General features: G+C 40.5%; 2 protein-coding genes across 2 annotated transcripts; both read left to right on the top strand.

The window, feature by feature from the left end:
• The first annotated feature begins 580 nt into the window (after positions 1-580).
• LOC117805486 (E3 ubiquitin-protein ligase TRIM39-like) lies at positions 581-11,508 on the top strand. Its single transcript, XM_034674219.1, has 2 exons — positions 581-909; positions 6,979-11,508. The coding sequence occupies exon 2, from the start codon at positions 6,981-6,983 to the stop codon at positions 8,625-8,627; it is 1,647 nt and encodes a 548-aa protein (XP_034530110.1). The 5' UTR covers positions 581-909; positions 6,979-6,980; the 3' UTR covers positions 8,628-11,508.
• A 4,088-nt stretch (positions 11,509-15,596) lies between these two features.
• Positions 15,597-26,492, top strand: LOC117804686 (zinc-binding protein A33-like). Its single transcript, XM_034673005.1, has 3 exons — positions 15,597-15,838; positions 18,051-20,940; positions 26,199-26,492. Exon 2 carries the CDS (start codon positions 18,053-18,055, stop codon positions 19,760-19,762), a length of 1,710 nt encoding a protein of 569 aa, XP_034528896.1. The 5' UTR covers positions 15,597-15,838; positions 18,051-18,052; the 3' UTR covers positions 19,763-20,940; positions 26,199-26,492.
• The last annotated feature ends 791 nt before the right edge of the window (positions 26,493-27,283 follow it).

Genomic DNA, 27,283 nt, shown 5'->3' with positions numbered 1-27,283 from the left:
TTTTTAATTTTGGCCCTCTGTGTATTTGAGTTTGACACCCCTGGTCTAATGAAATAGAGTCATAGAGTCTCCTGTCATAAATAGAATATATATTCATGATTAGTTATTTCTCCTGTTGTTTCCCCGTTTGTTCTTGTTTTCTTCATGAAGAGAATAAAAGTCTGACAGTAAAGTTTGTCTGTTAGTAAAAGCACTTGTTATATTTCCTGTCAGGTTAATAAAGTTTCATATGAGGCTGATCATTAATGAGCAGGGGGTTTGAAAAGAGTTGCATGGTTTATATTTCCCCTTAAAGTAATCAATAATTTAATAATGAGGCATTTTAAAGTAAATCGATGGGTAATGCTTCAGGACAGAATAAACAGAGAGCAGATTCTCTTCATGTGCGGATGTGTGTTAAACAGGTAAACACAGAGACAGAGCTCTGTTACTGTTTATATTTATCAGAGTTATTACAGTGAACATGTGTGCAAGGATGGAATTAGAGCTTTGAGAGTCTGAACTGGTGCATGAAACTGAAACTTCTCACAGATATCGAATAAATGCTCAAACGGCCTTCCATACTTCAAATCATCATGTTGCGCTCCTGAAAGCTGCCGACACGTGAAGCTGTGCTCACTGTCACAAGGAGATCATATAAACACTGGGTGGCAGTGAACATGTTGGACTGAACTTTATTGCTGTAATCATTTGGAGGAGGAACGTTTGAACTCAGCGAGCAGAGAGAGGCGGAGCAACTCTGCAAGAGAGAGAACCAGGAGCGTCTCAGCGTCACACTGCGGAAACGAAACTTAGAACTCAAGATTTATTGTTGAAACTTCAGAGATCAGTTCACTCCAGAGATTCATCTTCCTGTTTTCAATCAGGGGTGGAAAGGTTCTCGAGATTCAAGCCAAGTTTCTGCTCCAGGTGAGGTCACATGAAGTGATTGAACTGCGGTCAAGTGAGCCGTCTTTTGCAAAACCCTGGTCAAGCCAGCCGCCCCTCGAAAAATAATGCGCGACTACACAGGGAATTACGGTACGGCTGCTGCGAGCGACCAAAAAGGAGGAATGCAGCCGTGTAGTTCCAAAGTTTTGTTAGTGAATATGAAAATGAAATTTAAAAATTACAGAAAAAGTACTAGTTCTCTATGTTTTAAAATGATTGGAATTTTTGAGAAGATTAATTGTAAATTCTGCTCAAATTGCACTGCGACGCTTTGATAATTCACTCATTTTCCTTATTTTATTTTGAAAAATCTGGGAGAGGTGACAAAAATCTTTCAATAGATTATTGTTCTCCATGTCCCCGGCTGTCACCCTAAATATTTTCAGCAGATTTTACTGTATTGTTTTTGAGAAAAATAATGTTAAATTCTGCTCAAATTGCACTGAGACGCTTTGAAATTTTACTAATTTTCCTTATTTTATTTTGAAAAATCTGGGAGAGGTGACAAAAATCTTTCAATGGATTATTGTTCTCCATGTCCCCGGCTGTCACCCTAAATATTTTCAGAAGATTTTACTGTATTGTTTTTGAGAAAAATAATGTTAAATTCTGCTCAAATTGCAATTAAATTCTTCTCAAATTGCACTTCGACGGTTTGATATTTTACTCATTTTCCTTATTTTCTTTTGAAAAATCTGGGAGAGGTGACAAAAATCTTTAAATGCATTATTGTTCCCCATGTCCCTGGCTGTCACCCTAAATATTTTCAGCAGATTTTACTGTATAGTTTTTGAGAAAAATAATGTTAAATTCTGGTCAAATTGCACTTAAATTCTTCTCAAATTGCACTGCGATGCTTTGATATTTCACTCATTTTCCTTATTTTATTTTGAAAAATCTGGGAGAGGTGACAAAAATCTTTCAATGGATTATTGTTCCCCATGTCCCTGGCTGTCACCCTAAATATTTTCAGCAGATTTTACTGTATAGTTTTTGAGAAAAATAATGTAAAATTCTGGTCAAATTGCACTGAGACGCTTTGACATTTTACTAATTTTCCTTATTTTATTTTGAAAAATCTGGGAGCAGAATTGAACTTTATTTTTCTCAAAAACTATAGAGTAAAATCTGCTGAAAATTTTTAGGGTGACAGCCAGGGACATGGGGAAATATAATCCATTGAAAGATTTTTGTCACCTCTCCCAGATTTTTCAAAATAAAATAAGGAAAATGAGTAAAATATCAAAGCATCTCAGTGCAATTTGAGCAGAATTTAACTTTATTTTTCTCAAAAACTATACAGTAAAATCTTCTGAAAATATTTAGGGTGACAGCCAGGGACATGGGGAACAATAATCCATTGAAAGATTTTTGTCACCTCTCCCAGATTTTTCAAAATAAAATAAGGAAAATGAGTAAAATATCAAAGCATCTCAGTGCAATTTGAGAAGAATTTAAGTGCAATTTGAGCAGAATTGAACATTATTTTTCTCAAAAACTATACAGTAAAATCTTCTGAAAATATTTAGGGTGACAGCCAGGGACATGGGGAAATATAATCCATTGAAAGATTTTTGTCACCTCTCCCAGATTTTTCAAAATAAAATAAGGAAAATGAGTGAAATATCAAAGCGTCACAGTGCAATTTGAGCAGAATTGAACACTATTTTTCTAAAAAACTATACAGTAAAATCTGCTTGGATATTTTAGGGTGACAGCCAGAGACATAGGGAACAATAATCCATTGAAAGATTTTTGTCACCTCTCCCAGATTTTTCAAAATAAAATAAGGAAAATGAGTAAAATATCAAAGCATCTCAGTGCAATTTGAGCAGAATTTAACATTATTTTTCTCAAAAACTATACAGTAAAATCTGCTGAAAATCCTTAGGGTGACAGCCAAGGACATGGGTAAATATAATCCATTGAAAGATTTTTGTCACCTCTCCCAGATTTTTCAAAATAAAATAAGGAAAATGAGTAAAATATCAAAGCATCTCAGTGCAATTTGACCAGAATTTAACATTATTTTTCTCAAAAACTATAGAGTAAAATCTGCTGAAAATTTTTAGGGTGACAGCCAGAGACATAGGGAACAACAATTTATTGAAAGATTTTTGTCACCTCTCCCAGATTTTTCAAAATAAAATAAGGAAAATTAGTAAAATATCAAAGCGTCGAAGTGCAATTTGAGCAGAATTTAACATTATTTTTCTCAAAAACTATACAGTAAAATCTTCTGAAAATCTTTAGGGTGACAGCCAAGGACATGGGGAAATATAATCTATTGAAAGATTTTTGTCACCTCTCCCAGATTTTTCAAAATAAAATAAGGAAAATGAGTGAAATATCAAAGCGTCGCAGTGCAATTTGAGCAGAATTGAACATTATTTTTCTCAAAAACTATACAGTAAAATCTGCTTGGATATTTTAGGGTGACAGCAAGAAACATAGGGAACAATAATCCATTGAAAGATTTTTGTCACCTCTCCCAGATTTTTCAAAATAAAATAAGGAAAATGAGTAAAATATCAAAGCATCTCAGTGCAATTTGAGAAGAATTTAAGTGCAATTTGAGCAGAATTGAACATTATTTTTCTCAAAAACTATACAGTAAAATCTGCTGGGAATTTTTAGGGTGACAGCCAGGGACATGGGGAACAATAATCCATTGAAAGATTTTTGTCACCTCTCCCAGATTTTTCAAAATAAAATAAGGAAAATGAGTGAAATATCAAAGCGTCGCAGTGCAATTTGAGCAGAATTGAACATTATTTTTCTAAAAAACTATACAGTAAAATCTGCTTGGATATTTTAGGGTGACAGCCAGGGACATGGAGAACAATAATCCATTGAAAGATTTTTGTCACCTCTCCCAGATTTTTCAAAATAAAATAAGGAAAATGAGTAAAATATCAAAGCGTCTCAGTGCAATTTGAGCAGAATTTAACTTTATTTTACTCAAAAAATATACAGTAAAATCTGCTGAAATTTTTTAGGGTGACAGCCAGGGACATGGGGAACAATAATCCATTGAAAGATTTTTGTCACCTCTCCCAGATTTTTCAAAATAAAATAAGGAAAATTAGTAAAATATCAAAGCGTCTCAGTGCAATTTGAGCAGAATTTAACATTATTTTTCTCAAAAACTATACAGTAAAATCTTCTGAAAATATTTAGGGTGACAGCCAAGGACATGGGGAAATATAATCCATTGAAAGATTTTTGTCACCTCTCCCAGATTTTTCAAAATAAAATAAGGAAAATTAGTAAAATGTCAAAGCGTCTCAGTGCAATTTGAGCAGAATTGAACATTATTTTTCTCAAAAACTATACAGTAAAATCTGCTGAAAATCTTTAGGGTGACAGCCAGGGACATGGGGAACAATAATCCATTGAAAGATTTTTGTCACCCCTCCCAGATTTTTCAAAATAAAATAAGGAAAATTAGTAAAATATCAAAGCGTCTCAGTGCAATTTGAGCAGAATTTAACATTATTTTTCTCAAAAACTATACAGTAAAATCTTCTGAAAATCTTTAGGGTGACAGCCAAGGACATGGGGAAATATAATCCATTGAAAGATTTTTGTCACCTCTCCCAGATTTTTCAAAATAAAATAAGGAAAATTAGTAAAATATCAAAGCGTCTCAGTGCAATTTGAGCAGAATTTAACATTATTTTTCTCAAAAACTATACAGTAAAATCTGCTGAAAATCTTTAGGGTGACAGCCAGGGACATGGGGAACAATAATCCATTGAAAGATTTTTGTCACCCCTCCCAGATTTTTCAAAATAAAATAAGGAAAATGAGTAAAATATCAAAGCGTCTCAGTGCAATTTGAGAAGAATTTAAGTGCAATTTGAGCAGAATTGAACTTTATTTTTCTCAAAAGCTATACAGTAAAATCTGCTGGGAATTTTTAGGGTGACAGCCAGGGACATGGGGAACAATAATCCATTGAAAGATTTTTGTCACCTCTCCCAGATTTTTCAAAATAAAATAATAAAAATGAGTAAAATATCAAAGCATCTCAGTGTCATTTGAGCAGAATTTAACATTATTTTTCTCAAAAACTATACAGTAAAATCTGCTGAAAATATTTAGGGTGACAGCCAGGGACATGGGGAACAATAATACATTGAAAGATTTTTGTCACCTCTCCCAGATGTTTCAAAATAAAATAAGGAAAATGAGTAAAATGTCAAAGCGTCGAAGTGCAATTTGAGAAGAATTTACAATTAATCTTCTCAAAAATTCCAATTATTTTAAAACATAGAGAACAAGTACTTTTTCTGTAATTTTTAAATTTCATTTATATATTCAATAACAAAACTTTGGAACTACACGGCTGCATTCCTCCTTTTTGGTCGCTCGCAGCAGCTGTACCGTAATTCCCTGTGTAGTCGCGCATTATTTTTCGAGGGGCGGCTGGCTTGACCAGGGTTTTGCAAAAGACGGCTCACTTGACCGCAGTGTGATAGAGACATGTTCATTAAAGTCTGAAGCTCTGCAGCTGCTGGGTCTTTGTTAGCTGAATTAAAGTCCAGTCTTCACTTAAATATGTCCAGTTTAAGAATATCTTAGAATACAGACAGCACATATTTAGAATAAAGTACAAGATATTACAGTCCTGTCTTATATTTGTTTAATTAGCTTCAAAAGAAGACGCTTCTAAAAGTTGAGACCCACCTGCAGTGACATCTCATGGCCACACGATGGCACCAAACACTCGAGTTGAGTAGCACCTTAAATGAAACAGGAGATTTTCAACACTTGTCTTGTTCAGAATAATTTTGCTAGTTCTGCTGAGTGTTGATTTCGTTCTTCTGTTTTGTCTTTAATATCAGTCTGTTTTTCTCCTGTTTGCATCCTCACCTGCAACAACATAACTCAACAGCATACTGAACATCTGTGCACTGTAAATGAGTATAATCCCTCTGAGTAGCTCTTCAGTTAGATCGATCTTTGTTTTCTTCTCTTTTTTAAGTTGTACGTCAAACTAGAGATTTATTATTGAAGCTCATAAGAACACTGATTTTTATTTATTTATCACGTTTCAAATAGATAGACCAGGGAGATGATTACCATTGTGTTCATCAGCTCTTCATTTAATGCAGTGACTTCCACTACAGAGTCATGCCTTTTTTTAATGCAGTGATCTCCACTACAGTCATGTCTGTTTTTAATGCAGTGACTTCCACTACAGAGTCATGTGTGTTTTTAATGCAGTGACTTCCACTACAGAGTCATGTGTGTTTTTAATGCAGTGACTTCCACTACAGAGTCATGTGTGTTTTTAATGCAGTGACTTCCACTACAGAGTCATGTCTGTTTTTAATGCAGTGATCTCCACTACAGAGTCATGTGTGTTTTTAATGCAGTGACTTCCTCTACAGAGTCATGTCTGTTTTTAATGCAGTGACTTCCACTACAGAGTCATGTCTGTTTTTAATGCAGTGACTTCCACTACAGAGTCATGTCTGTTTTTAATGCAGTGACTTCCACTACAGAGTCATGTGTGTTTTTAATGCAGTGACTTCCACTACAGAGTCATGTGTGTTTTTAATGCAGTGACTTCCACTACAGAGTCATGTCTGTTTTTAATGCAGTGATCTCCACTACAGAGTCATGTGTGTTTTTAATGCAGTGATCTCCACTACAGAGTCATGTCTGATTTTAATGCAGTGACTTCCTCTACAGAGTCATGTCTGTTTTTAATGCAGTGACTTCCACTACAGAGTCATGTCTGTTTTTAATGCAGTGACTTCCACTACAGAGTCATGTCTGTTTTTAATGCAGTGACTTCCACTACAGAGTCATGTCTGATTTTAATGCAGTGACTTCCACTACAGAGTCATGCCTTTTTTAATGCAGTGATTTCCACTACAGAGTCAGGTCTGATTTTAAAGCAGTGACTTCCTCTACAGAGTCATGTCTGTTTTTAATGCATTTAATTGTATTTAGATAAATACTCATTAAAATAATTAAAATATCAGCTCAGAACTCTGAAGATTTCTTCCGTTCACTGTTTCTCTCTTTTCACAGAGATGTCTGCTGCCAGCTGTTTGTTATCTGAAGAGCAGTTTCAGTGCTCCATCTGTCTGGATGTGTTCACTGATCCAGTCACCATACCATGTGGACACAACTTCTGCAAGAGCTGCATCACTAAACACTGGGATGTTAAACTCCAGTGTGAGTGTCCCCTGTGCAAAGATATCTTTGAAACCCGTCCTCAGCTGCGAGTCAACAAGTTCATATCTGAGATGGCTGCTCAGTTCAGAGAGTCGGCTGCAAAGAAAACCAGGAGCTGCTTAGTCCAGAGAAGTTCTTCCTCTGGAGAAGTTCTGTGTGACGTCTGCTCTGAGACCAAAGTGAAGGCCCTGAAGTCCTGCCTGACGTGTCTGGCCTCCTACTGTGAGACTCACCTGGACTTTCATCAGAAGGTGACAGGTCTGACAAAACATGAGCTGATGGATCCTGTGGAGAACCTGGAGGACAGAGCCTGTAAGAACCACAACAGACCTCTGGAGATGTTCTGCAGGACTGATGAGATGTGTGTGTGTATCAGCTGTACTGAGCTGGATCACAAGCTTCACCGTATTGTTCCCTTGATGGAGCAGTATGAAGGGAGGAAGGCTGAGCTGAGACAGACAAAGGCTGACATTCAGGAAATTATGGAGAAGAGACGACTGAAGATCGAGCAGATCAAACATTCAGTGAAGCTCAGCAGGGAGGACGCAGACCAAGAGAAATCAGCCAGCGTGCAGGTCTTCACTGCTTTGATTCGGTCTGTGGAGGAAGGTCTGGCTCAGCTCCTGGACGTGATTGAGGAGAAGCAGAAAGAAACAGAGGAACAGGCTGAAGGCTTTATCAGAGAGCTGGAAGAGGAAATCTCTGAGCTGATGAAGAGAGGTGCTGAGGTTGAGCAGTTCTTACTCACTGAAGACCACCTCCACTTCCTCCAAAACCTCCCCTCACTGAGCCCTGATCCACCCACCAAAGACTGGACAGAGGTCAGAGTTCACTCATCGTATGAGGGGACTGTGAGGACCGCTGTGGCTCAGCTGGAGGAGACTGTCAGTAAAGAGGTGAAGGATCAGCTTGAGTCTGAGCAGAAGAGGGTCCAGCAGTTTGCTGTGGACGTCACTCTGGATCCTGATACGGCAAATCCAAATCTCAGAGTGTCTGATGACAAGAAACGAGTGTGTCACGGTAAAAGACGGAATCTTCCAGATAACCCAGAGAGGTTTTCTCAGACTGCTTGTGTTTTTGGAAAGCAGAGTTTTTCAGCAGGGAAATTTTATTTTGAGGTTCAGGTTAAAGAGAAAGCTAGATGGGAGTTAGGAGTGGGACTAGCATCAATCAACAGGAAGGAAGTAATCACTCCAAGCCGACAGAAAGGCCCTTGGCTTATAATGTTGAAAAATGGAAACGAGTACAGACCCCTTCCTGGTTCTTCTGTCATCCTCTCCCTGAAGTCAGCGCCTCAGAAGGTGGGGGTGTTTGTGAATTATGAGGAGCGTGTAGTCTCCTTCTATGACGTAGATACAGCAGCTTTCATCTACTCCTTCACCGGCTGTAACTTCACTGGGAGACTTGTCCCCATCTTTGCTCCCTGTAATAATGATTCAGGTGGTAACTCTGCTCCTCTGATCATCACTCCTGTGAACCCGACAGATAAAGCCAATCGTTAATTTATCTCCAAAGTGAGATCGCCTGTGTCACGTAGACAGAGTGAAGAGGGACATAACTTAATGACTTAGTCACTTAGTAACTAGTTCAGTTGTGAACATGGAAAGCCTTAACAGTTAACCACTAGACGTCTACACTAAGGCTGTTATCAAGACGACATGCTACATACTACCTACGAATGTAGTCTGCCTTTTGTACTGCATACTATGTTTGAATATGGTCTGTAGTATGACTGTTCTGTTGGATCTGGTCTGCATGATGCTGGGTCAGGCTTCTCTGATTTTGGGTTACTGAAAGCAGAAGTAAACAACGGCCAAGGTTATGATTTAAAAAGTTAAGAAGTGGTTTATGTGGAATTTAATAATTCTCACAGACATGAACAGATACCTGTGAGATGTTTATCGACTCTGTAATTCTTGGAAGTGACAAGATTCACCGACGTTCATTTCACATCACTTCACTGTAAATGTAACGACCCATTAAACTCCAACACAGTAGGTGGCGCTAATGCAGCTAAAAACTGAGAGCCATCCGTCATATACGGGAAAAAGGAAGAGAAGGTTAGCGTGGTGCATTATGGGAAATAGACTGGCCCGCTGCATACTGAGGAATGTTTCCGAATCAGTACGACATCCGGGTAGTTTTGGCATACTGCAAATTTGCTCTTGTTCACACACTGCAGACTGAATTTAGGCCAAATCAGTACGTACTGATAGGACAGTAGGCAGATTCCAAAACAGCCTCAGATCCCAAGACAAGCTTTAAAAGAACAAACATGGCCACAAGAAATACCAGTTTTTTTTTATTTCTTATTTTTTTGCTTTACCAGTTGAGTAGCGAACATTTAAAAAATCTTCAGTCATCTAATAAGGTTAAAAGCCCCTAACTACTATTACTCAACAGTATTTTGGTCATTTTTTGCCTCCTGCTCTGCTCCACCCAGCGGCTGCTCCACCTCCACCGCTGCCTCCAGCTCTGCCCCACACAACAGCTGTTCCACAACCGCTGCTGCCTCCTGCTCTGCTCCACCCAGCAACTGTTCCACAACCGCTGCTGCCTCCTGCTCTGCTCCACCCAGCAACTGTTCCACAACCGCTGCTGCCTCCTGCTCTGCTCCACCAAGCAGCTGTTCCACAACCGCTGCTGCCTCCTGCTCTGCTCCACCCAGCAGCTGTTCCACAACCGCTGCTGCCCCCTGCTCTGACCCACATAGCAGCTGTTCCACAACTGCTGCTGTCTCCTGCTCTGCCCCACACAGCAGCTGTTCCACAACTGCTGCTGCCCCCTGCTCTGCTCCACCCAGCGGTTGTTCCACCACTGCTGCTGCCCCCTGCTCTGCTCCACCCGGCGGCTGTTCCACCTCTGCTGCTGCCTCCTGCTCTGCTCCACCCAGTGGCTGTTCCACTACTGCTGCTGTTGTACCCCACAGGGATTACTTCTCCGTGGATGAGGTGAGGGCGGAGCTGCGAAGAGTGCGCCCTGGTAAGTCAGCTGGACCTGATGGAATACCATCAAGGCTTCTGAAGGAGTGTGCTCTGGAGCTGGCTGTGCCTCTGCACACGCTCTTTAATTGGAGCCTCCAAACAGGTCATGTTCCAAGCCAGTGGAAGACATCCTGCATTGTTCCAGTGCCTAAGGTCGGGAGACCATCTGAGGTCAAGGACTACAGACCAGTGGCCCTGACGTCTGTGATCATGAAGACCCTCGAAAGGCTCCTTCCTCGGCTCCTGGGGTCACAACTGCAGCAGGCACTGTACCCATGACAGTTTGCCTATTGAGAAAACATGGGTATGGAGGATGCCATCCTGTACATGCTTGACGGGCCCTCTCTTTCCTCGATGATACCGGGGGGTACGTGAGGCTAATGTTTTTTGATTTCTCAAGTGCTTTCAATACCATCCAGCCTCAAAAGCTGAGAGGCAAACTTGAGAATCTGTGCATGGAGCCTGCTTTTATTGAGTGGATCATGAACTATTTGACAGAGCGGCCACAGTATGTCAGACTGGGGAACACGGTCTCTGACACTGTGAGGACCAGCATCGGAGCCCCACAGGGAACTGTGCTATACCCTTTTCTCTTCAACCTTTACACATCTGACTTTACTTACAGATCCCCATCCTGCCATATACAGAAATACTCAGAGGATACTGCTGTGGTGGCTGGAAGGGTGGGGGCGAGGGGGAGTACAGGAGGGCCATCTTGGACTTCACACACTGGAGCAGGTGCAATGGACTCCTCCTCAACACATCTAAAACCAAGGAGATGATAGTGGACTTTGGGCGGCGGCAAATGCAGCATACAAAAAAGGACAGAGCAGACTCTTCTTTCTTAGGAAGTTTAAATATTTTGATGTCTGTAATGAGATGCTGTACCTTTTTTTACCAGTCAGTTCTTGCCAGTGCTGTGTTGTTTGCTGTTGTGTGCTGGGAGAACTGCATGACTGCAAGAGAGGGGAACTGGCTCGACAAACTGCTCAGGAAGTGTGTATCAGTGATGGGGAGGGGGGTGGACTCTGTTGGAGAACTGGTAGAGAGCAGAATGAGGAGCTTGATGAAGTCCATCCTCAGTAACAGTAGTCACCCCCTGCATGACACTGTGGTCGCTCAGCCGCATGACCGACTCCTTTCCATGTGCTGCAGGACTGAGATGTTCAGGAGGTCGTTCATACCGGCTGCAATAAGACTATACAACAGATCTTACTAATGTGCACTTTATTAATACTACTGATAGTAGCTTTTGACATATTTTATTCACTTTACCTCGTTGATTTTTTTTACTGTACTTCCTGACTTTGAGAGTGCTTGGTTGTGTATGGCACACACTGTATGCTGCTGGACACCCGAATTTGCCCTGTTGGGGATGAATAAAGTATCTATCTATCTATCTATCTATCTATCTATCTATCTATCTATCTATCTATCTATCTATCTATCTATCTATCTATCTATCTATCTATCTATCTATCTATCTATCTATCTATCTATTATTGATAAACAAACATTATCACCTGTCTAGTTAACTAGCAGGTTTAAAAAAAAAAAATAAGGCCCTTACTCCTGTAACAGCTCAATATTTTAAACTTCACTGTAATGTCCCAGATGTTGCAAGGTTTTCAGCCTTCAGCCAGCTGTCAAAGTCTGATCTGGTGCAGGAAACTGAAACTTATCACAGATATCGAATAAATGCTCAAACGGCCTTCCATACTTCAAATCATCATGTTGCGCTCCTGAAAGCTGCCGACACGTGAAGCTGTGCTCACTGTCTCAAGGATAAACACTCAGGACCGTAACTACCATTGAGGACAACCTGATCACACGTCATATAGGATCAATCTGCAGAGGGGAGAATTAAATAGAAAGGAACACATCAAAGAAGATTAGGATAGAATAAAACACATCAAAGTAGAATAAAATAGAATGGAACACACTGAAGGCACTGTGGTAAAAACGTTAGTGTGGTCTCAGGCTGGTCTTGAGAGTGGGGAAATAATGACAGTGGGCACAGATGCGAGAGCAGCCTGAGGAGCTACTAGACCCCAACCATCTCTGAGAGGGAAAAGTGGAGCAACATCCTGTCCTGCAATCCAGGCAACGGCAGCAGAGCAGGTGGGAGTATCTCTAAAGAGCTGACGTGTGCACTACATACTTATGCGTTGGATCGTCCGCGTCGCTCTGCAATACTCCGCTGAAATGCTTGTAGGCAGTGTGATTTCTTCACTAGTCTGATCGCCTGCTTCTGGTCCTGCTACGTTTTCTGCCTTCTTGTCCACAGTGACCTCAGGTGACGCTGTATTATGTTAAATTGCTGATAAATGTTGCTCTTGCTTTTTTGCTCCGGACAGAAAATTATCTTTGTCATGTTTTGTACGGGTCTTGAAACTGTTGTCAGTCTCAGACAACAGTGATGTTATTTATATCTTTACATGTACATCCCTTCAACACCTTACAGTGACGTAATCAGCACACATCATTGTATGTTATACAATATGGTTTGCATAAGCGGAGCGACTGCGGGGGCAGAGGGTGCGGCCGCCCCAGGGCCCATATTCAGCAGGGGCCCCCTACTGAGCTACTTTTTTTTGTAGGACTGGAACAGCTGATGTCTGTCCCTGTCCACAGTTGATGTTGCAATTACAAATATTTACACACACACATCTATTTTCAATTTAAAGCAACCTCCCGTTGTCGTTCAGTTGATAATCCCCAGAAATCCATATACACACTAGGGTTATGATTAGGTTTAGGGTTATGGTTAGGGTTAGGGTTAGCGTTAGGGTTATGACTATGGTTAGGGTTAGGGTTATGATAGAGTTAGGGTTAAGTTTATGATTAGGTTTAGGGTTATGATTTAGGTTACTGTTAGGTTTAAGGTTATGAATAGGGTTAGGGGTATGATTATGCTTAGGGTTATGATTAGGGTTAAGGTTATGATTAGACTTAGAGTTATGATTTGGGTAATAATTAGGGTTAGGGTTATGATTAGGGTTAGGGTTACTGTTAGGGTTAGGCAAGAGGTTATGATTAGGGTTAAGGTTATGATTAGGGGTTAGAGTTATGATTTGGGTAATAATTAGGGTTAGGGTTATGATTAGGGTTAGGGTTACTGTTAGGGTTAGGCAAGAGGTTATGATTAGGGTTAAGGTCATGATTAGGGGTTAGGGTTATGATTAAGGTTACGATTAGGGTTAAGGCTATGATTAGGGATTTCTCTGCTGCCGGACTAATTATGAACCGGTTGCGCTCCTGGCTAACACCTGAACATGTACACATGCTTATTTTTCTCAATAAGACAGAGTAGACAGAAAACTGGACACTGTGAGTCTAAAATATGTTTCTGTTCAGTTCTCTTGTTGTAGTCTGAGCCTTCACTTTTATGACTGTGTGTCCGCGGAGATTATGAGCCTGCTCCACATGTTGATATTCAGGGTGTGTAACATTTTCAACTCCTCAACACAATTCGTAGCTACTCAATAGTGTCAATTATATACATTGTGTCATGAAGGAAACTTTTATTCAGGGGAAAAAACGCATTTGGCTTTGTTTTTGACATGGAAAACATTTATGTTTTTTTGAATGATTAATCGATAATTAATCGTTAACATTTCCAAAGATCGATCACAGGAAATACTAGAAATTTACATCCCTAGTGCCTGTATTTATTAGAATCGGTGTTGGAAATATACTAGCATGTTACTGCGTCACTCTCACTCCTAACAGGTGCACTCGATCTCGGACTTCAGCTCAGCAGATGTCGGGGCTTTCCCCTTTATCAGCTGTGATGTGGGGTCACAGCAGCGGCACGGGAATCAACCGGCCTCGTTCGTATTTTGTTCTCAGCAGAAGTTTATTTTTATATCCTCGATATTTTGGTGGGGCAGTTCGAGAATCGAGAAATGGCCAAACTGTTCACAATACTGAGCACCCTGATGCGGAAAAGAAAGTACTACTACTGGACAATGCACCTGCCTGTCGCTGTCCATTGGCGTAGGTGCTGAACCATTCATTAATCAATGCAGTAGAGTGCTGTACTCGGTGCAGCTGAAACATTTGAACTTGACAAGCAACCTGTTGCCTTTTATGGGCTGTATTGGATCAATAAGTGAGAATTTGTGTTTTTTATTGATAAGTAGGGGAGAAAATATATCAGCTGTTTTACAGTTGTGAATTTGACTATCAGAAGGGCCCATTGAGGATGCTCTGCCCCCTTTGTGAGAGTCTAGTTCCGCCCCTGGTTTGATAATAGTCTCTCTAAGGAAGACTTGATACTCCGGTATTTTTTTCAACCTTTAAACCCCACTTACCTTTAGATACTACTTAATTATGTTGAGACTGTTTTTATCGGCCCTGCTCTGCTCACTTTGTCGACTTTACTCAGTTATCTGCACTGTAAGACAGTTTTAGAGCTTTTTTAGGGCAACAGTTTAATTCGATTTTGCTTTTGCATTATTAAAATTATCTACAATACATCCCCTGATTGTAAATCTAGATGTGATATTTTATTTGTCTTATTGTTTTTTCTTTCTCTTTAAAGGTACAGTGTGTAGAAAGTGGGATATATAACGGTATTGCTCAACCCTCGGAAAAGAAGCTCCTGTGATGAGTGATCAGTATAATCCTTCCTTTATGAAGTAATCTTTATAAAGAATGTGCATAGTGTATAGTTTGTTCATTCAGTGCTACTGTAGAAAGGTTGCAAAGCAAGATGGTGGCTTCCGTGGAAGGGGTCCGTCTCCTTATGGAAAAATAAAAGACTCGTTCTAAGTTAACAAATAAAAAAACATTTTTAAATAAGGTGATTAAACACTCATTGAAACATACTTATGAATATTATATTCCATTTCTCTGCTCTGCTCAAGGGAGAAGTTCCGTTGGCTGGTGGTGAGGCTTTCAGCAGTGTCTCTGCCCCCTGGTGGCTGGCTGCAGTATAGGTAAAAAAAATCTGTCTCCCCCATTCATTTGAATGGGGGAACAGTCAAACTTTAAAAAATAAATACACGTTGTACGAATGTTTTTCACATCCTTATGCTGTGGTGATATGTAGTTAGTATTTGACTGTTTTGTGTTCAAGGCCTCTTTTTCCTGAAAAGTTTATTTTTCGTTAGTTATTAGAGGTTAAAAAACGGGGCTTTACTTCCGTGTTTCTTTTGATTCACACCCGCCGTAGAGGGAAACTTCAAAGGACACACTGCGGCTTGTGACGCTACGCTGTAGGGCGGAGCTTATTACAGTGGCTTCACAGGCTCTGGCTGCACAATAGCTGCGCCCAGGAGCGGGATTTTTTGGCTTCAGAACCGTACAACGGGAAGAGGCGAAGCAACGCTGTCCATTTTTATTTACAGTCTATGGTTCTGCTAAACACTGCTAAATTTTACACACTGTACCTTTAATTCGCATTTCTAACTGATTTGCAAAAATTCTGTTGCCTGAGGTTCTTTGCTGAATAAAGGAAGGTTAATCGATGAGTCAGTAGAGAATCTGTCTGAATCAGACCCAATGATATATAATGGACAGTCACCAACAAGTTAAATCTAGTTCAGATTTGAAATTAGACACAGGAGGCGGAGCAACGAAAGTCAAATATTTCAGCGCCAAAACAGGAGAAATGAAAGTTAAAGTGAGTCCCGCCCTGCTGCAGAGAGAAACGGCTCATCCTCTCTGAGAATCAACGTTCAGATTCCTCTTGTGTTCACCAGGAATAAAGCACGGATCCTGCGGTGAGTACTTTGCATGATTTTTTTTCAAACGCAGAGAAACACATGGTTTTATGTTGTTGTGTTTCCTGAAGGACATGTTTTATCAGATTATTTGATTATTGCAAAACAGAACAGGTCACATGTTTTTGAGCTCATGCACAGGGAGCAGCACCTGTCTGATAATCTGTCCCTGAACTGAGACACAAAGTTGGATTTATTCCTGAGTGTTCAGGTTTTGAGTCCAGGCGTATCATGCGCATGCGTTGAGTGACCGCTGCGCCTATGACTGTCATGTTATTCCTAAGGAGGTTTGTGATAAATGAACCAGACCAGAGATGACTGTTGATCTCTCTTACTCTTGACACTTAAAAACGAGCACTCTGTCTGTTTTTAAAAGTAAACTAAAGACTTGCCTTTTTAATCTGGATTTTAATTTGAAGTAATTTTTCTTTTAGCCCTGGACTACATTATTACAATTATGGTCATTGTTTTTGCAATTTCTGGTATTTATATGATTTTATTTAAAGGCCCTGTGAGGAGTTTTGAACTGGCTGAGAAACAGACTGAAAATGATACCGATGCCTCTTTATGACCTTCAATAGCAAACAAGACCATCAGCAACAACACTGACACCTTTTCTATTGACATTTTTAATGTCTGAAACTGCCCTGAGGGGGTAGGTGTCAGACCAGATGATGGACATCTCACTTCAGAAACAGCCTTTATTTGACTGTTTTCATGGAAAATAATCACATTGCCTGATAAAGTTGACAGTTAAAAGACAACAGGCTGAGGATTTTGTTGAAAACACTACTTTTGCATGTATAGGACAAGAGATAAGAGGTATCACTTTGTCCACAGGGGGTGCCAGAATCCATACAAAACAAAAGTTCCTCACAGCAGCTTTAATTGATTGATTTTATTTTATTTTTTAAATATTTCACATCACTTTCCTCTATCTTGTTTTAGTCTTGTATCATTTTTTATCTATTGCTGTTGCTTTCTGTCTCTGTTCAAACAATATATATCCAAATATGATAGGCTTTGTGGAGAAGCATCTACTTTATGTCACTTTAATTTATAGATTAACATATATGGGACATTAGAGTGTACAATCAAAGCAGTAATAGGAGGAGAAACTGCCTCATATTCATATTCCATCTCAGTATGTGTTCAAACTAGTGAAAACAGATAAAGGTAGGGTTAAATGAGGAAACCATGAACATTGAAAAGCTATCCACTTGCAGATAATCACGCCTGCAGTATGCTCATACCAGGCTATAACCTGTCTGCATCACAGGAAGTGTTCAATCAACAAAACAAACCTGTCATATTATTTTCTCTGAATGTGAATGTATGCAAAACACTTCATGTCATGTGTAATAGTGAACAGAAGTGAAGTTAATGTACACAGCACTGCTCACTACTCACGCTTTAGATGACTGTCTCCATTTATCCTGCAGACATTACATTCAGTGTAGCATTTTGATAACTTTCATGTACAAAGAATTCAACCTCAGTTGAAGAAGAAAAATCGAAGATTTGTTTAGTCGCTAGTTTGCACCAGAATTACTCGTCAGATTGTTGAATTATCAATATCTAAAGCTCTACTACCTGGATGTAAAGGAGCACAGGTGATGATGTCATCTGGTAGCGCAGCGTGGTTTGTCAGTATGTTGATCTAGTAAATGGAGATAAAGTTGTATTTAGGCTGTGCCTGGTTAAACTGACTTATAACCACTCCACCAGAGCAATGAGGAACCAGCACAGGCATGAGGACGCTAACCTGCAGGTGGAGCTAACTCTGCAGGAGGAGCTAACTCTGCTGGTGGTAGACTCACTCTGCAAACCAATTTGATATATTTTACCTACAGACTCTGTGAGTTCTTAACTTGTGAGCAGTTGGCTAGTGACTTCTGAACATCCCAGGATTCATAAATGATCTCAAACATTTGAATTTGGGAATGACAGACGTCCGTTTTGTTGTGCAGATTCAGCTACCAGTCAAGTATTAAAAGTAAGAAAAGCTGTTGTAAACGGGGACAGTTTTTTGCACATTGAGTACTTGTTTTGTCTTCATTGCTGCCATTTTAAAGCCACTTACTCATTTGATGCACTAGGACATTTGATGTTAACCTTTCATAAACAATTTAGGACCTACACATGACAAAGGGAGTCAGTTTTGGAGACATTACATTGAAGAAGTTTATTTATTTTACATTTTGTTTTTCAGATATGTCTTCAGTCGTCAGCCTCCTCTCTGAAGAGCAGTTTCAGTGTTCTATCTGTCTGGATGTGTTTACTGATCCAGTCACCATACCATGTGGACACAACTTCTGCAAGACCTGCATCACTAAACACTGGGATGTTAAAGTCCCGTGTGAGTGTCCCCTGTGCAAAGATGTCTTTGAAAAACGTCCTGAGCTGCGAGTCAACACGTTCATATCTGAGATGGCTCGTCAGGTCAGGACATGGTCTGTAATCAAAACCAGCAGCTGCTCAGTCCAGAGAAGTTCTTCCTCTGGAGAAGTTCTGTGTGACGTCTGCTCTGAGACCAAACTGAAGGCCCTGAAGTCCTGCCTGACGTGTCTGGCCTCCTACTGTGAGACTCACCTGGAGCCTCATCACAGAATCCCAGGCCTGAAAAAACACAAGCTGATGGATCCTGTGGAGAACCTGGAGGACAGAGTCTGTAAGAACCACGACAGACCTCTGGAGATGTTCTGCAGGACGGATCAGATGTGTGTGTGCCATTTCTGTATTGAGTCAAGTCACAAGACACATGTCTTTGTTCCAATGATGGAAGAATACAAGCTGAAGAAAACTAAACTGGTGAAATCAGAGGCTGACATTCAGCAGAGGGTCCGGGAGAGACGACTGAAGATCGAGCAGATCAAATATTCGGTGAAGCTCAGCAGGGAGGATGCAGTGCGAGAGAATATAGCCAGTGTGCAGGTCTTCACTGCTCTGATTCGGTCTGTGGAGGAAGGTCTGGCTCAGCTCCTGGACTTGATTGAGGAGAAGCAGAAAGAAACAGAGGAACAGGCTGAAGGCTTCATCAGAGAGCTGGAAGAGGAAATCTCTGAGCTGATGAAGAGAGGTGCTGAGATGGAGCAGTTCATACACACTGAAGACCACCTCCAGTTCCTCCAAAACCTCCCCTCACTGAGCCCTGCTCCACCCACCAAAGACTGGACAGAGGTCAGAGTTCACTCATCGTATGAGGGGACTGTGAGGACCGCTGTGGCTCAGGTGGCAGGAAAACTCAGGGAGGAGATGGTTCAGATGTGTTGTGATGTTGATCTGAAGAGGGTCCAGCAGTACGCTGTGGACGTCACTCTTGATCCCGATACCGCAAGTCCCTATCTTATCCTGTCTGATGATGAGAGACAAGTCAAGTCTGCTGATACACAAAAGAACGTCCCAGACTACCCGCAGAGATTCTCCACTTGTAACGGTATTTTAGGAAAGCAGAGTTTCTCCTCTGGAAGATTTTACTACGAAGTTCAGGTTGGAAGGAAGACTGACTGGGATTTAGGAGTGGCTCGTGAATCAGTCGTCAGAAATGGAAAAATCCGATTGTCCCCACAGAATGGCTTCTGGACCATGTGGCTGAGGAATGGAAAGGAGTACAAAGCTCTTGCTGGTCCTGGTATTCTTCTCGCTCTGAAGTCGAAGCCCCAAACGGTGGGGGTGTTTGTGGATTATGAGGGCGGTGTGGTTTCTTTTTATGATGCAGGCACAGGAGCTCTCATCTACTCCTTCACCGCCTGCAAATTCACTGAGAAACTCTTTCCATACTTCAGCCCCTGTAGTCCTGGTGGTGGCATTAACGCTGCGCCCCTGATCCTTCGTCCTCTGACCAGACGCAGAGTATCATTTGATTTCCACTGCAATGATCAGGAAGGAATTAAAACCAAAAACTATGAATATAATCCAATCTAATGAGCAGTCACAATTCAAACAACATAGGGAAGGTAAATCCTTAGGGCCTTCTCAACCCCCCCCAAACCCTCTCCCTACGTACAGAACTACTTTACCTGGAACTAAAAGGTTCCTGTGTCCCCATTGTTGTCTGCGTTTCGACCGCAGACAACCAAAGGGAGATCGCACAAGAAAAAATATGTTCTGTAATGTGATGTTATGTAAGGGATAATGTATGGTTAGCAGGTGGTTATGGGAAATACAATCCTGGCAGGGTGAGACAAGACCCCGTCATGAAGTGGAGGGAAAACATTGATTAAAGATTATTTTATTGATCTAAAATTATTTATGTTTACAGTTTTTAAAAATAGTCCCAGTGATTCCACGTCAGTTAGCGTTCCATGGCGATGGATCTGCCTTTTGTGGTGGATTTAACATGAAACTGTCCTCTTTCAGCTCTCCTTCTCTGAGCTTTCAACCAATGTAACTCAACAAATGTCACAACTTTGAACCCTGCTGCTATCATCCCCACCGCTCATGGTTTAAGTTTCTTTGTAGAGATCACTAACATAAAGTTTCTCTCACCTGCTCCGCTCGTTGATCATATTGCTGGACAGGATCCAATATGAAAATGTCCGTAACCTGCTGATTTAGCATGCTATCCAAACTAACGTTTTAGCTACATTGTTTTGATGCTAACGGAAGCTAACGGTTTTACCTCACCTTACGGTCTATGGTGTCAACAAGCAGAAGATTCCTTGGATTGATTTGACATGACATGCAATCAGTTTGTCTCTGGTATTGTTCATGTTAGTGAAAGTTAATAACCGATGTGAAGGGGTTTAGACCAATCAGAATCAAGCATCTTACACAACGGGAAGATCAGTTAGACAGGCGGGTAATAAAGTTTCTTGTATCGCAGAAAAGTTAGCTTTCCATGCTGTTTGAGTATGTGCCTCAGACACATTAATCATCTGTAAATGTAAACCTGTTGTTCATCTAATATTTCAGTGTTTTTTTTTAGGGGGACATTTTTTTCACAGAGAAATGTTCCACTGCTTTTTGAATACAATGTTAGATTTGAAGACTGTTGATGCATTCAGCATTATGAAACTTTATTCCTAACAAACAAACAAACAAAGGTCATTAACCACACCTCAGCAGACGGTGCTCCTATTACATATACGGATATCTTAAAGGCAAGGCAAGGCAAGGCAGCTTTATTTGTATAGCGCATTTCATACACGAGGGCAACTCAATGTGCTTTACATTAACACATTAAAAGCATTGGAGACATTCAGACAAGCATAAAAGAACATAATTAAAATGACAAATATGATAAAACAGAAAAGAAAAGGAAAATTAGAAATATATTAAAAATTACATTAAAATTTTAATTTAAAGTGGGTTAAAATAATCTAAGATAGGAAGGCAGAGGTAAATAAAAAAGTCTTAATCTTTGATTTAAAAGAGGTGAGAGTTTGAGCAGACCTACAGCTTTCAGGGAGTGTGTTCCAGATATGTGGTGCATAATGACTAAACGCTGCTTCACCATGTTTCGTTCTGACTCTAGGAACTGAAAGCAGACCAGTACCTGATGACCTCAGAGGTCGAGGTGGTTCATAAAGTAGTAGCAGATCAGCAATGTATTTTGGGCCTAAACCATTCAGTGCTTTATAAACCATCAGCAGGATTTTAAAGTCTATTCTCTGACAGACAGGAAGCCAGTGTAGAGATCTAAGAACTGGAGTAATGTGGTCTACTTTTTTGGTCCTTGTTAGGACTCGAGCAGCAGCATTCTGTATGAGCTGCAGCCGTCTGATGGACTTTTTAGGGAGTCCTGTAAAGACCCCGTTACAGTAGTCTAGTCTGCTAAAGATAAATGCATGGACGAGTTTTTCTGCATCCTGCTGAGACATAAGTCCTTTAATCCTTGATATATTCTGAAGGTGATAGTAGGCTGACTTTGTAATTGTCTTAATGTGGCTGCTGAAATTAAGGTCTGAGTCTAAGACTACACCAAGGTTTCTGGCTTGGTTTGAACATTTCATCATTGCAGATTGGAGCTGAGCAGTAACCTTTAACCTTTCTTCCTTGGCTCCAAAAACAATCATTTCAGTTTTTTCTTTGTTTAACTGAAGAAAGTTCTGGCTCATCCAGTCATTGATTTGTTCAATGCATTTACTCAGTGTTTGTATGGGACTATAATCCCCTGGTGATATGGTGATGTAAATGTGTGTGTCATCTGCATAGCTATGGTATTTTATTTGGTTGTTTCTTATTATCTGACCTAAGGGGAGCATGTAGATGTTGAATAGTAGAGGCCCCAGAATGGATCCTTGAGGTACTCCACATACGATTTTCATCCGCTCAGATGTGTATTTACCTATAGACACAAAATAGTCCCGGTCATTTAAATAGGACTTAAGCCAATTTAGTACTGCACCAGAGATTCCCACCCAGTTTTCAAGTCTGTCCAGTAGTATCTTGTGGTCAACTGTGTCAAAAGCAGCACTGAGATCAAGTGATACCAAAACTGAGATTTTGCCATTGTCTGTGTTTAAATGAATATCATTGAGGACCTTGACTAGAGCGGTCTCTGTGCTGTGATGTGATCGGAATCCTGATTGGAAGACATCAAAACAGTCATTTATCATTAGATAATTGTTCAGTTGTTGAAAAACAGCTTTTTCAATAATTTTACTTAAAAAAGGGAGGTTTGATATCGGCCTATAGTTGTTCATTTCTGATGCATCTAAATTGTTCTTCTTCAGGAGGGGTTTAATTACTGCTGTTTTCATGGCCTGGGGGAAGACACCTGTAAGAAGAGACATGTTGACAATTTGAAGCAGATCCGAGGTCATGCAGTCTGAAACCTTTTTGAAAAATGGTGATGGTAGAATGTCAAGGCAGCAGGATGAGGATTTCAAATGCTGTATTATATCTTGTAGGTTTTTGTAATTTATTGGATTAAATTGTGTCATAGTGATTGAGTTGTTTTTTGGTGGACACACAGATAACACATTCCCAGTACCTCGTACAGTAGTGCTGACTGCTTGTCTGATTTTCTGAATTTTGGCAGTGAAGAAGAATGCAAATTCATTGCAGGCCTTGGTAGATAAGTGTTCAGAGGCCACTGGCACAGGGGGGTTTGTTAGCCTGTCGACTGTAGCAAACAGGGCGCGTGCATTATCTTTGTTTTTGGAGATAATGTCTGAGAAGAAGGTCTGCCTTGACTTTTTCAGTTCTAGATTAAACATGTGAAGTCTTTCTTTATAAATGTCATAATGAACCTGAAGCTTTGTTTTACGCCACCTGCGCTCAGCTTTTCGACATTCCTTTTTTTCATGTTTGACCTGCATGGTATTCCTCCAAGGCGATTTTTTCTTATTGGAGACCACTTTTAATTTAGTTGGTGCAATGGAATCAATAATGTTTGTAATTTTTAAAGTGAAATCTTCTACAAGTTCATTTGCAGAGAACCTAGAGAGGGGGGTTATGGAAGAGAAAGCCTGAATAAATATATCACTGGTACTTTCAGTAATGTAACGTTTTGAGATAACCTCAGTTTGAACATTAGTGTTCACAGATAAATCACTTTCAAAGAAAACACAGCAGTGATCAGAGAGAGCAACATCAGATACCAGAACCTTGGAAATGTTTAGACCCTTGGAGATAACCAAGTCTAGGATGTGGCCCCTGTTGTGTGTGGGCTGCGTCACATGCTGAGTGAGTCCAAAGTTGTCAAGGACATAACACAGTTCTTCAGTCACTCTGTCCTCAGGTTTGTCAACATGGATGTTAAAATCACCAACAATTAAAACAGAATCAAAGTCAGTGCAGATAAGAGACAGTAGTTCAACAAGGTTATCAAAGAAATCAGTACAGTATTTAGGTGGTCTGTAAATATTAAGAAATATAGACCGAGAGGATGTATTTAACTGAAGAGCCACATATTCAAAAGAAGTGAAATTTCCATAAAACACCTGCTTGCATTTGAATAACTCATTAAAAATTATACTAACACCTCCTCCTTTTTTATGAGTTCTAGTCTCACTCACAAAAGAGAAGTTTGGAGGGCATGATTCAATGTGTACAGCTGCACTGTTATCTTGGTCTAACCAAGTCTCTGTTAAAAACATAAAATTAAGATTGTGTTTAATAATAAAATCATTTATTAAAAAAGATTTGCCTCCCAGAGACCTGATATTTAATAAAGCTAAGTTTAGTGAGTTAAAACCAGTTGTGTTATTTTTTACAGCTGTTTGTGGCTGACGAGGAAGTGGAGCTAAATTTAATAAGTTGGCAGATTTAGTCGAGTATCTTCTGTTTCTTAGCAGATTTACCCTTTTTCTATTTCCTGCCAACAGAGGAATTGAGGAGGCTACCTGAATTCCACAGGGCCCCGGCTTTTCCTGGTTGAAAACATTAATGATATCAGCTTTGAAGCCTGGACCCGGCCCATATCAGTTAGAATTGTTATGATGATGATGATTCTGAGGAGGTGAAGGGGCTTTGTGAAGTTTCTGTGATGGTGGTTTCGGGCACGGTGGTGGGCTGGGGGCTGGGCGATGGGGTAGATTTAGGGGAGAGAATATGGGATTTGGACGGGGTGTAAGCTTGATTCCAACATTGACAAGCTTTTTCATCTCATCCGTAAAATCCAGGAGGGGGGAGGAGGGAGAGAGAGTGACTGGAGAGGGCGGGGAGTTGGCTGGTGTTTGGGGTGGTGAAGAATAGAAATCTCCTCCTGTTGGGAGTGGAGGCCACTCCTCTTGTTGGGGGGTGGAAGATGGCCGCAGTGGAGGCCACTCCTCTTGTTGGGGGGGTGAAGATGGCCGCAGTGGAGGCCACTCCTCTTGTTGGGGGGTGGAAGATGGCCGCAGTGGAGGCCACTCCTCTTGTTGGGGGGGTGAAGATGGCCGCAATCTAGGACGCTCCTCTCGTTGGGGGGTTGAAGTTGGCGGCACTGGAGGACGCTCCTCTTGGGGGGGTGAAGGTGGCGGCGATGAAGACTCCTCCTGGCTCAGCGATCTCAGTCGTTTTCCTCCAGAATGTGGTCTTATCTTCTGTTTTGTTTTGTCTTGTCTCTTGTCCTTGGCCAGGGAAGCTGGTGTGTGATACACAGAGTAAAATAGGTTGGAAGTGAACAATCTTACTCCTGACTTGTTGAGGCAAAATCCATCTGCCTTAAAAAGGTGTCTGCGTTCCCAGAAAATATTAAATTGTCAATAAAGTTCACTGATTGAGCAGCACATGTAGCTTTGAGCCATTTGTTCAAAATCAACAGCCTGCTGAATCTCTCGTCCCCTCTTCGGACAGTCGGTAGAGGGCCACTGATAAACACCACAGTATCAACAGATCTGACTTTGCGCAGCAGATCAGTAAAATCTTGTTTCAATACCTCAGATTGTTGCTTCACAACATCCAAGGCCCCAGTGTGAAGAATGAGTGATTTCACCGTTGTGTGGTCAGCAACAATGTCCAGAATTTTGTCTGAAATGTCAGAGACCGAATCGTTGGTGAAGCAGAGGACTTTGGTGTTTCTCTTGCCACAGAGGCTACTGACCTCTTTCACGACACCATCGCCCACGATCAGTGTTTCAGGCCCAGTCGTCAGCTCCCTCTGCGGCCTTTTGCTTATAGATTTGGTCTCGTACCTTCCCTTGGTCTTTGAGGACACAGGGTTTCTCAGGTCCTGGGATGGAGAGTCAGGATCTTGTGAAAGTGGTGCAAATCTGTTCTCTAAATGTATCTTTGTTTCTTCTACAGGTTTGCTCTTACTAGTAGTTTTTACTGCTGTCCATGGCTGTTTCCTCCTTGGTAGGGGGGTTGAGGCGGCACTCCTTCTGGATGAGAGTGCAGGCCAGCCAGTCGCATCAGAAATCTCAGGGCGCTGGGCTCTGCCTGTTATCCGTTCTCTCATGTCCGTGGGAAACGTTTTATCTTTAGGCCTAGCGCCAAGAGTGTTCCAGCTGGTCCCAACTGCACAGTCCTCCTGTTTTGGAGTGTCATTGTTTGGGCTAACTAGCCGTGTGTTAGCAGGTACATGTCTGCTGCTCTGACCCCATGGAAGAGTGGTGTCATTCCCGCATAGTCCATTCACTTCCACATTCACTTCTATCCGATGCATCTTTGTTTCCAGCACAGCAATTTTCTGAAGGATCTTCTGAAAATCGTCCACAGTGAAAGGAGGCATTTTGGTTCCAGTTAGCTTAGCTGCTAACAGGCTTTTGCCGATCAGTAGGCCACGTTTGCAGTTTCGATAAAATGTCGAGATAAGGCAGTTGTTTACTTTGTCGACAGTAAATTATAGTCCCAGTGGTTTCTAAGTATCCTGGAGTGACTGCTTGTAGTCTCTCAGCGAAGAAAAAAGAGTTAAAATGAAAAGAATGCAAGCATAAGCAAGAGCAAGCAAAAAAGCGTCTGCACTCCTCAAGAGCAGGAAGTAGTCTAGGAGGTTTTTCAAGATGGTACATGTTGCTATTTTTTATGCTTAATTTTTTGTAGTTGTGTCTTTGTTGTTAAATATTTTCATACACATGTTGGGATGTTTGTTTTGTGTTTTTTTTTGCAGGTTAATCTGCTTGCTACATTTCCTTAAAAAATGTTGAAAGTGGTTTATCACATAATTCATACAAACAAAAAAAAGAAGGTAATATAAATCATTACCATTTTTTCTTTTTTTTCCACTTTTACAGTTCAGTAAAATGTTGGAAAAATAAATTTGACACGTTAATAAAAAATGACCAAAAACCACAAAAAGATTGAGTTTTTTTTGTCTGTGTTTGGATCACATGCATGTACCTGTACTATCACCATTGGTAACAATAGATACGTATATAATAAATAAATGGGAGACCAGGCTGAAAATAATTTCCTTTACATTTTGAATAAAAGTCGGTTAAGTTAAGATATAGTTGTACTAATATTTTTATTATTTGTTATTTAAGACCTTTTTATTATTAAGAATGTATCAGTTATTGTATGGTATCCTTTTGTATAGTATTGTGAATCACCCTTTGATTCCCACCACTTGGTAAAAAAAACTAAAACATTTGATTCCCTTTTTGAGTTTGCAGGCTGTCTCTCATCTTAAGACTTTGTGTTTATGCCCCTCAAATGTTCAACACGTTAAAAAAAAGTCATCTGGATGCAGTTCTATTGATCTTAATGTTGGAAAAACTCTCCTGGACTCCTCCAAAAGCGCTCTTTGGCTTTGGATGCCCCTGCAGTGAATTATTGGTAAAAAAAAAAGCTGCCCTCTTGTTGCCCATGTAGTTTTTTATGATATGTTAATTATGTAGAGTAATCAATAATATAGAAATATATCAATAGCATTGTGTTTTCCTTTTGGTGATTCAATTTCCACCATAACTGGTCATAAAAATAATCACCACTGTGCAGGAATTAATGTTTAGATGGTCCATTCGGAGAAAAACTTTCACATTTTTTATGTTTTTTTCACTTGAGGGAGACATTTTTCATGTTTTTCATGTTTCTTTGCTTCAGAAATTTTCATGTTTTTTCACTTGAGAAGCT

This window comes from Notolabrus celidotus, chromosome 21, assembly GCF_009762535.1.
Source record: "Notolabrus celidotus isolate fNotCel1 chromosome 21, fNotCel1.pri, whole genome shotgun sequence".
Classification (NCBI taxonomy): Eukaryota; Metazoa; Chordata; class Actinopteri; order Labriformes; family Labridae; genus Notolabrus; species Notolabrus celidotus.
Note: the sequence above shows the minus strand (reverse complement) of the source record. Positions and strands in the feature narration are given on the sequence as shown.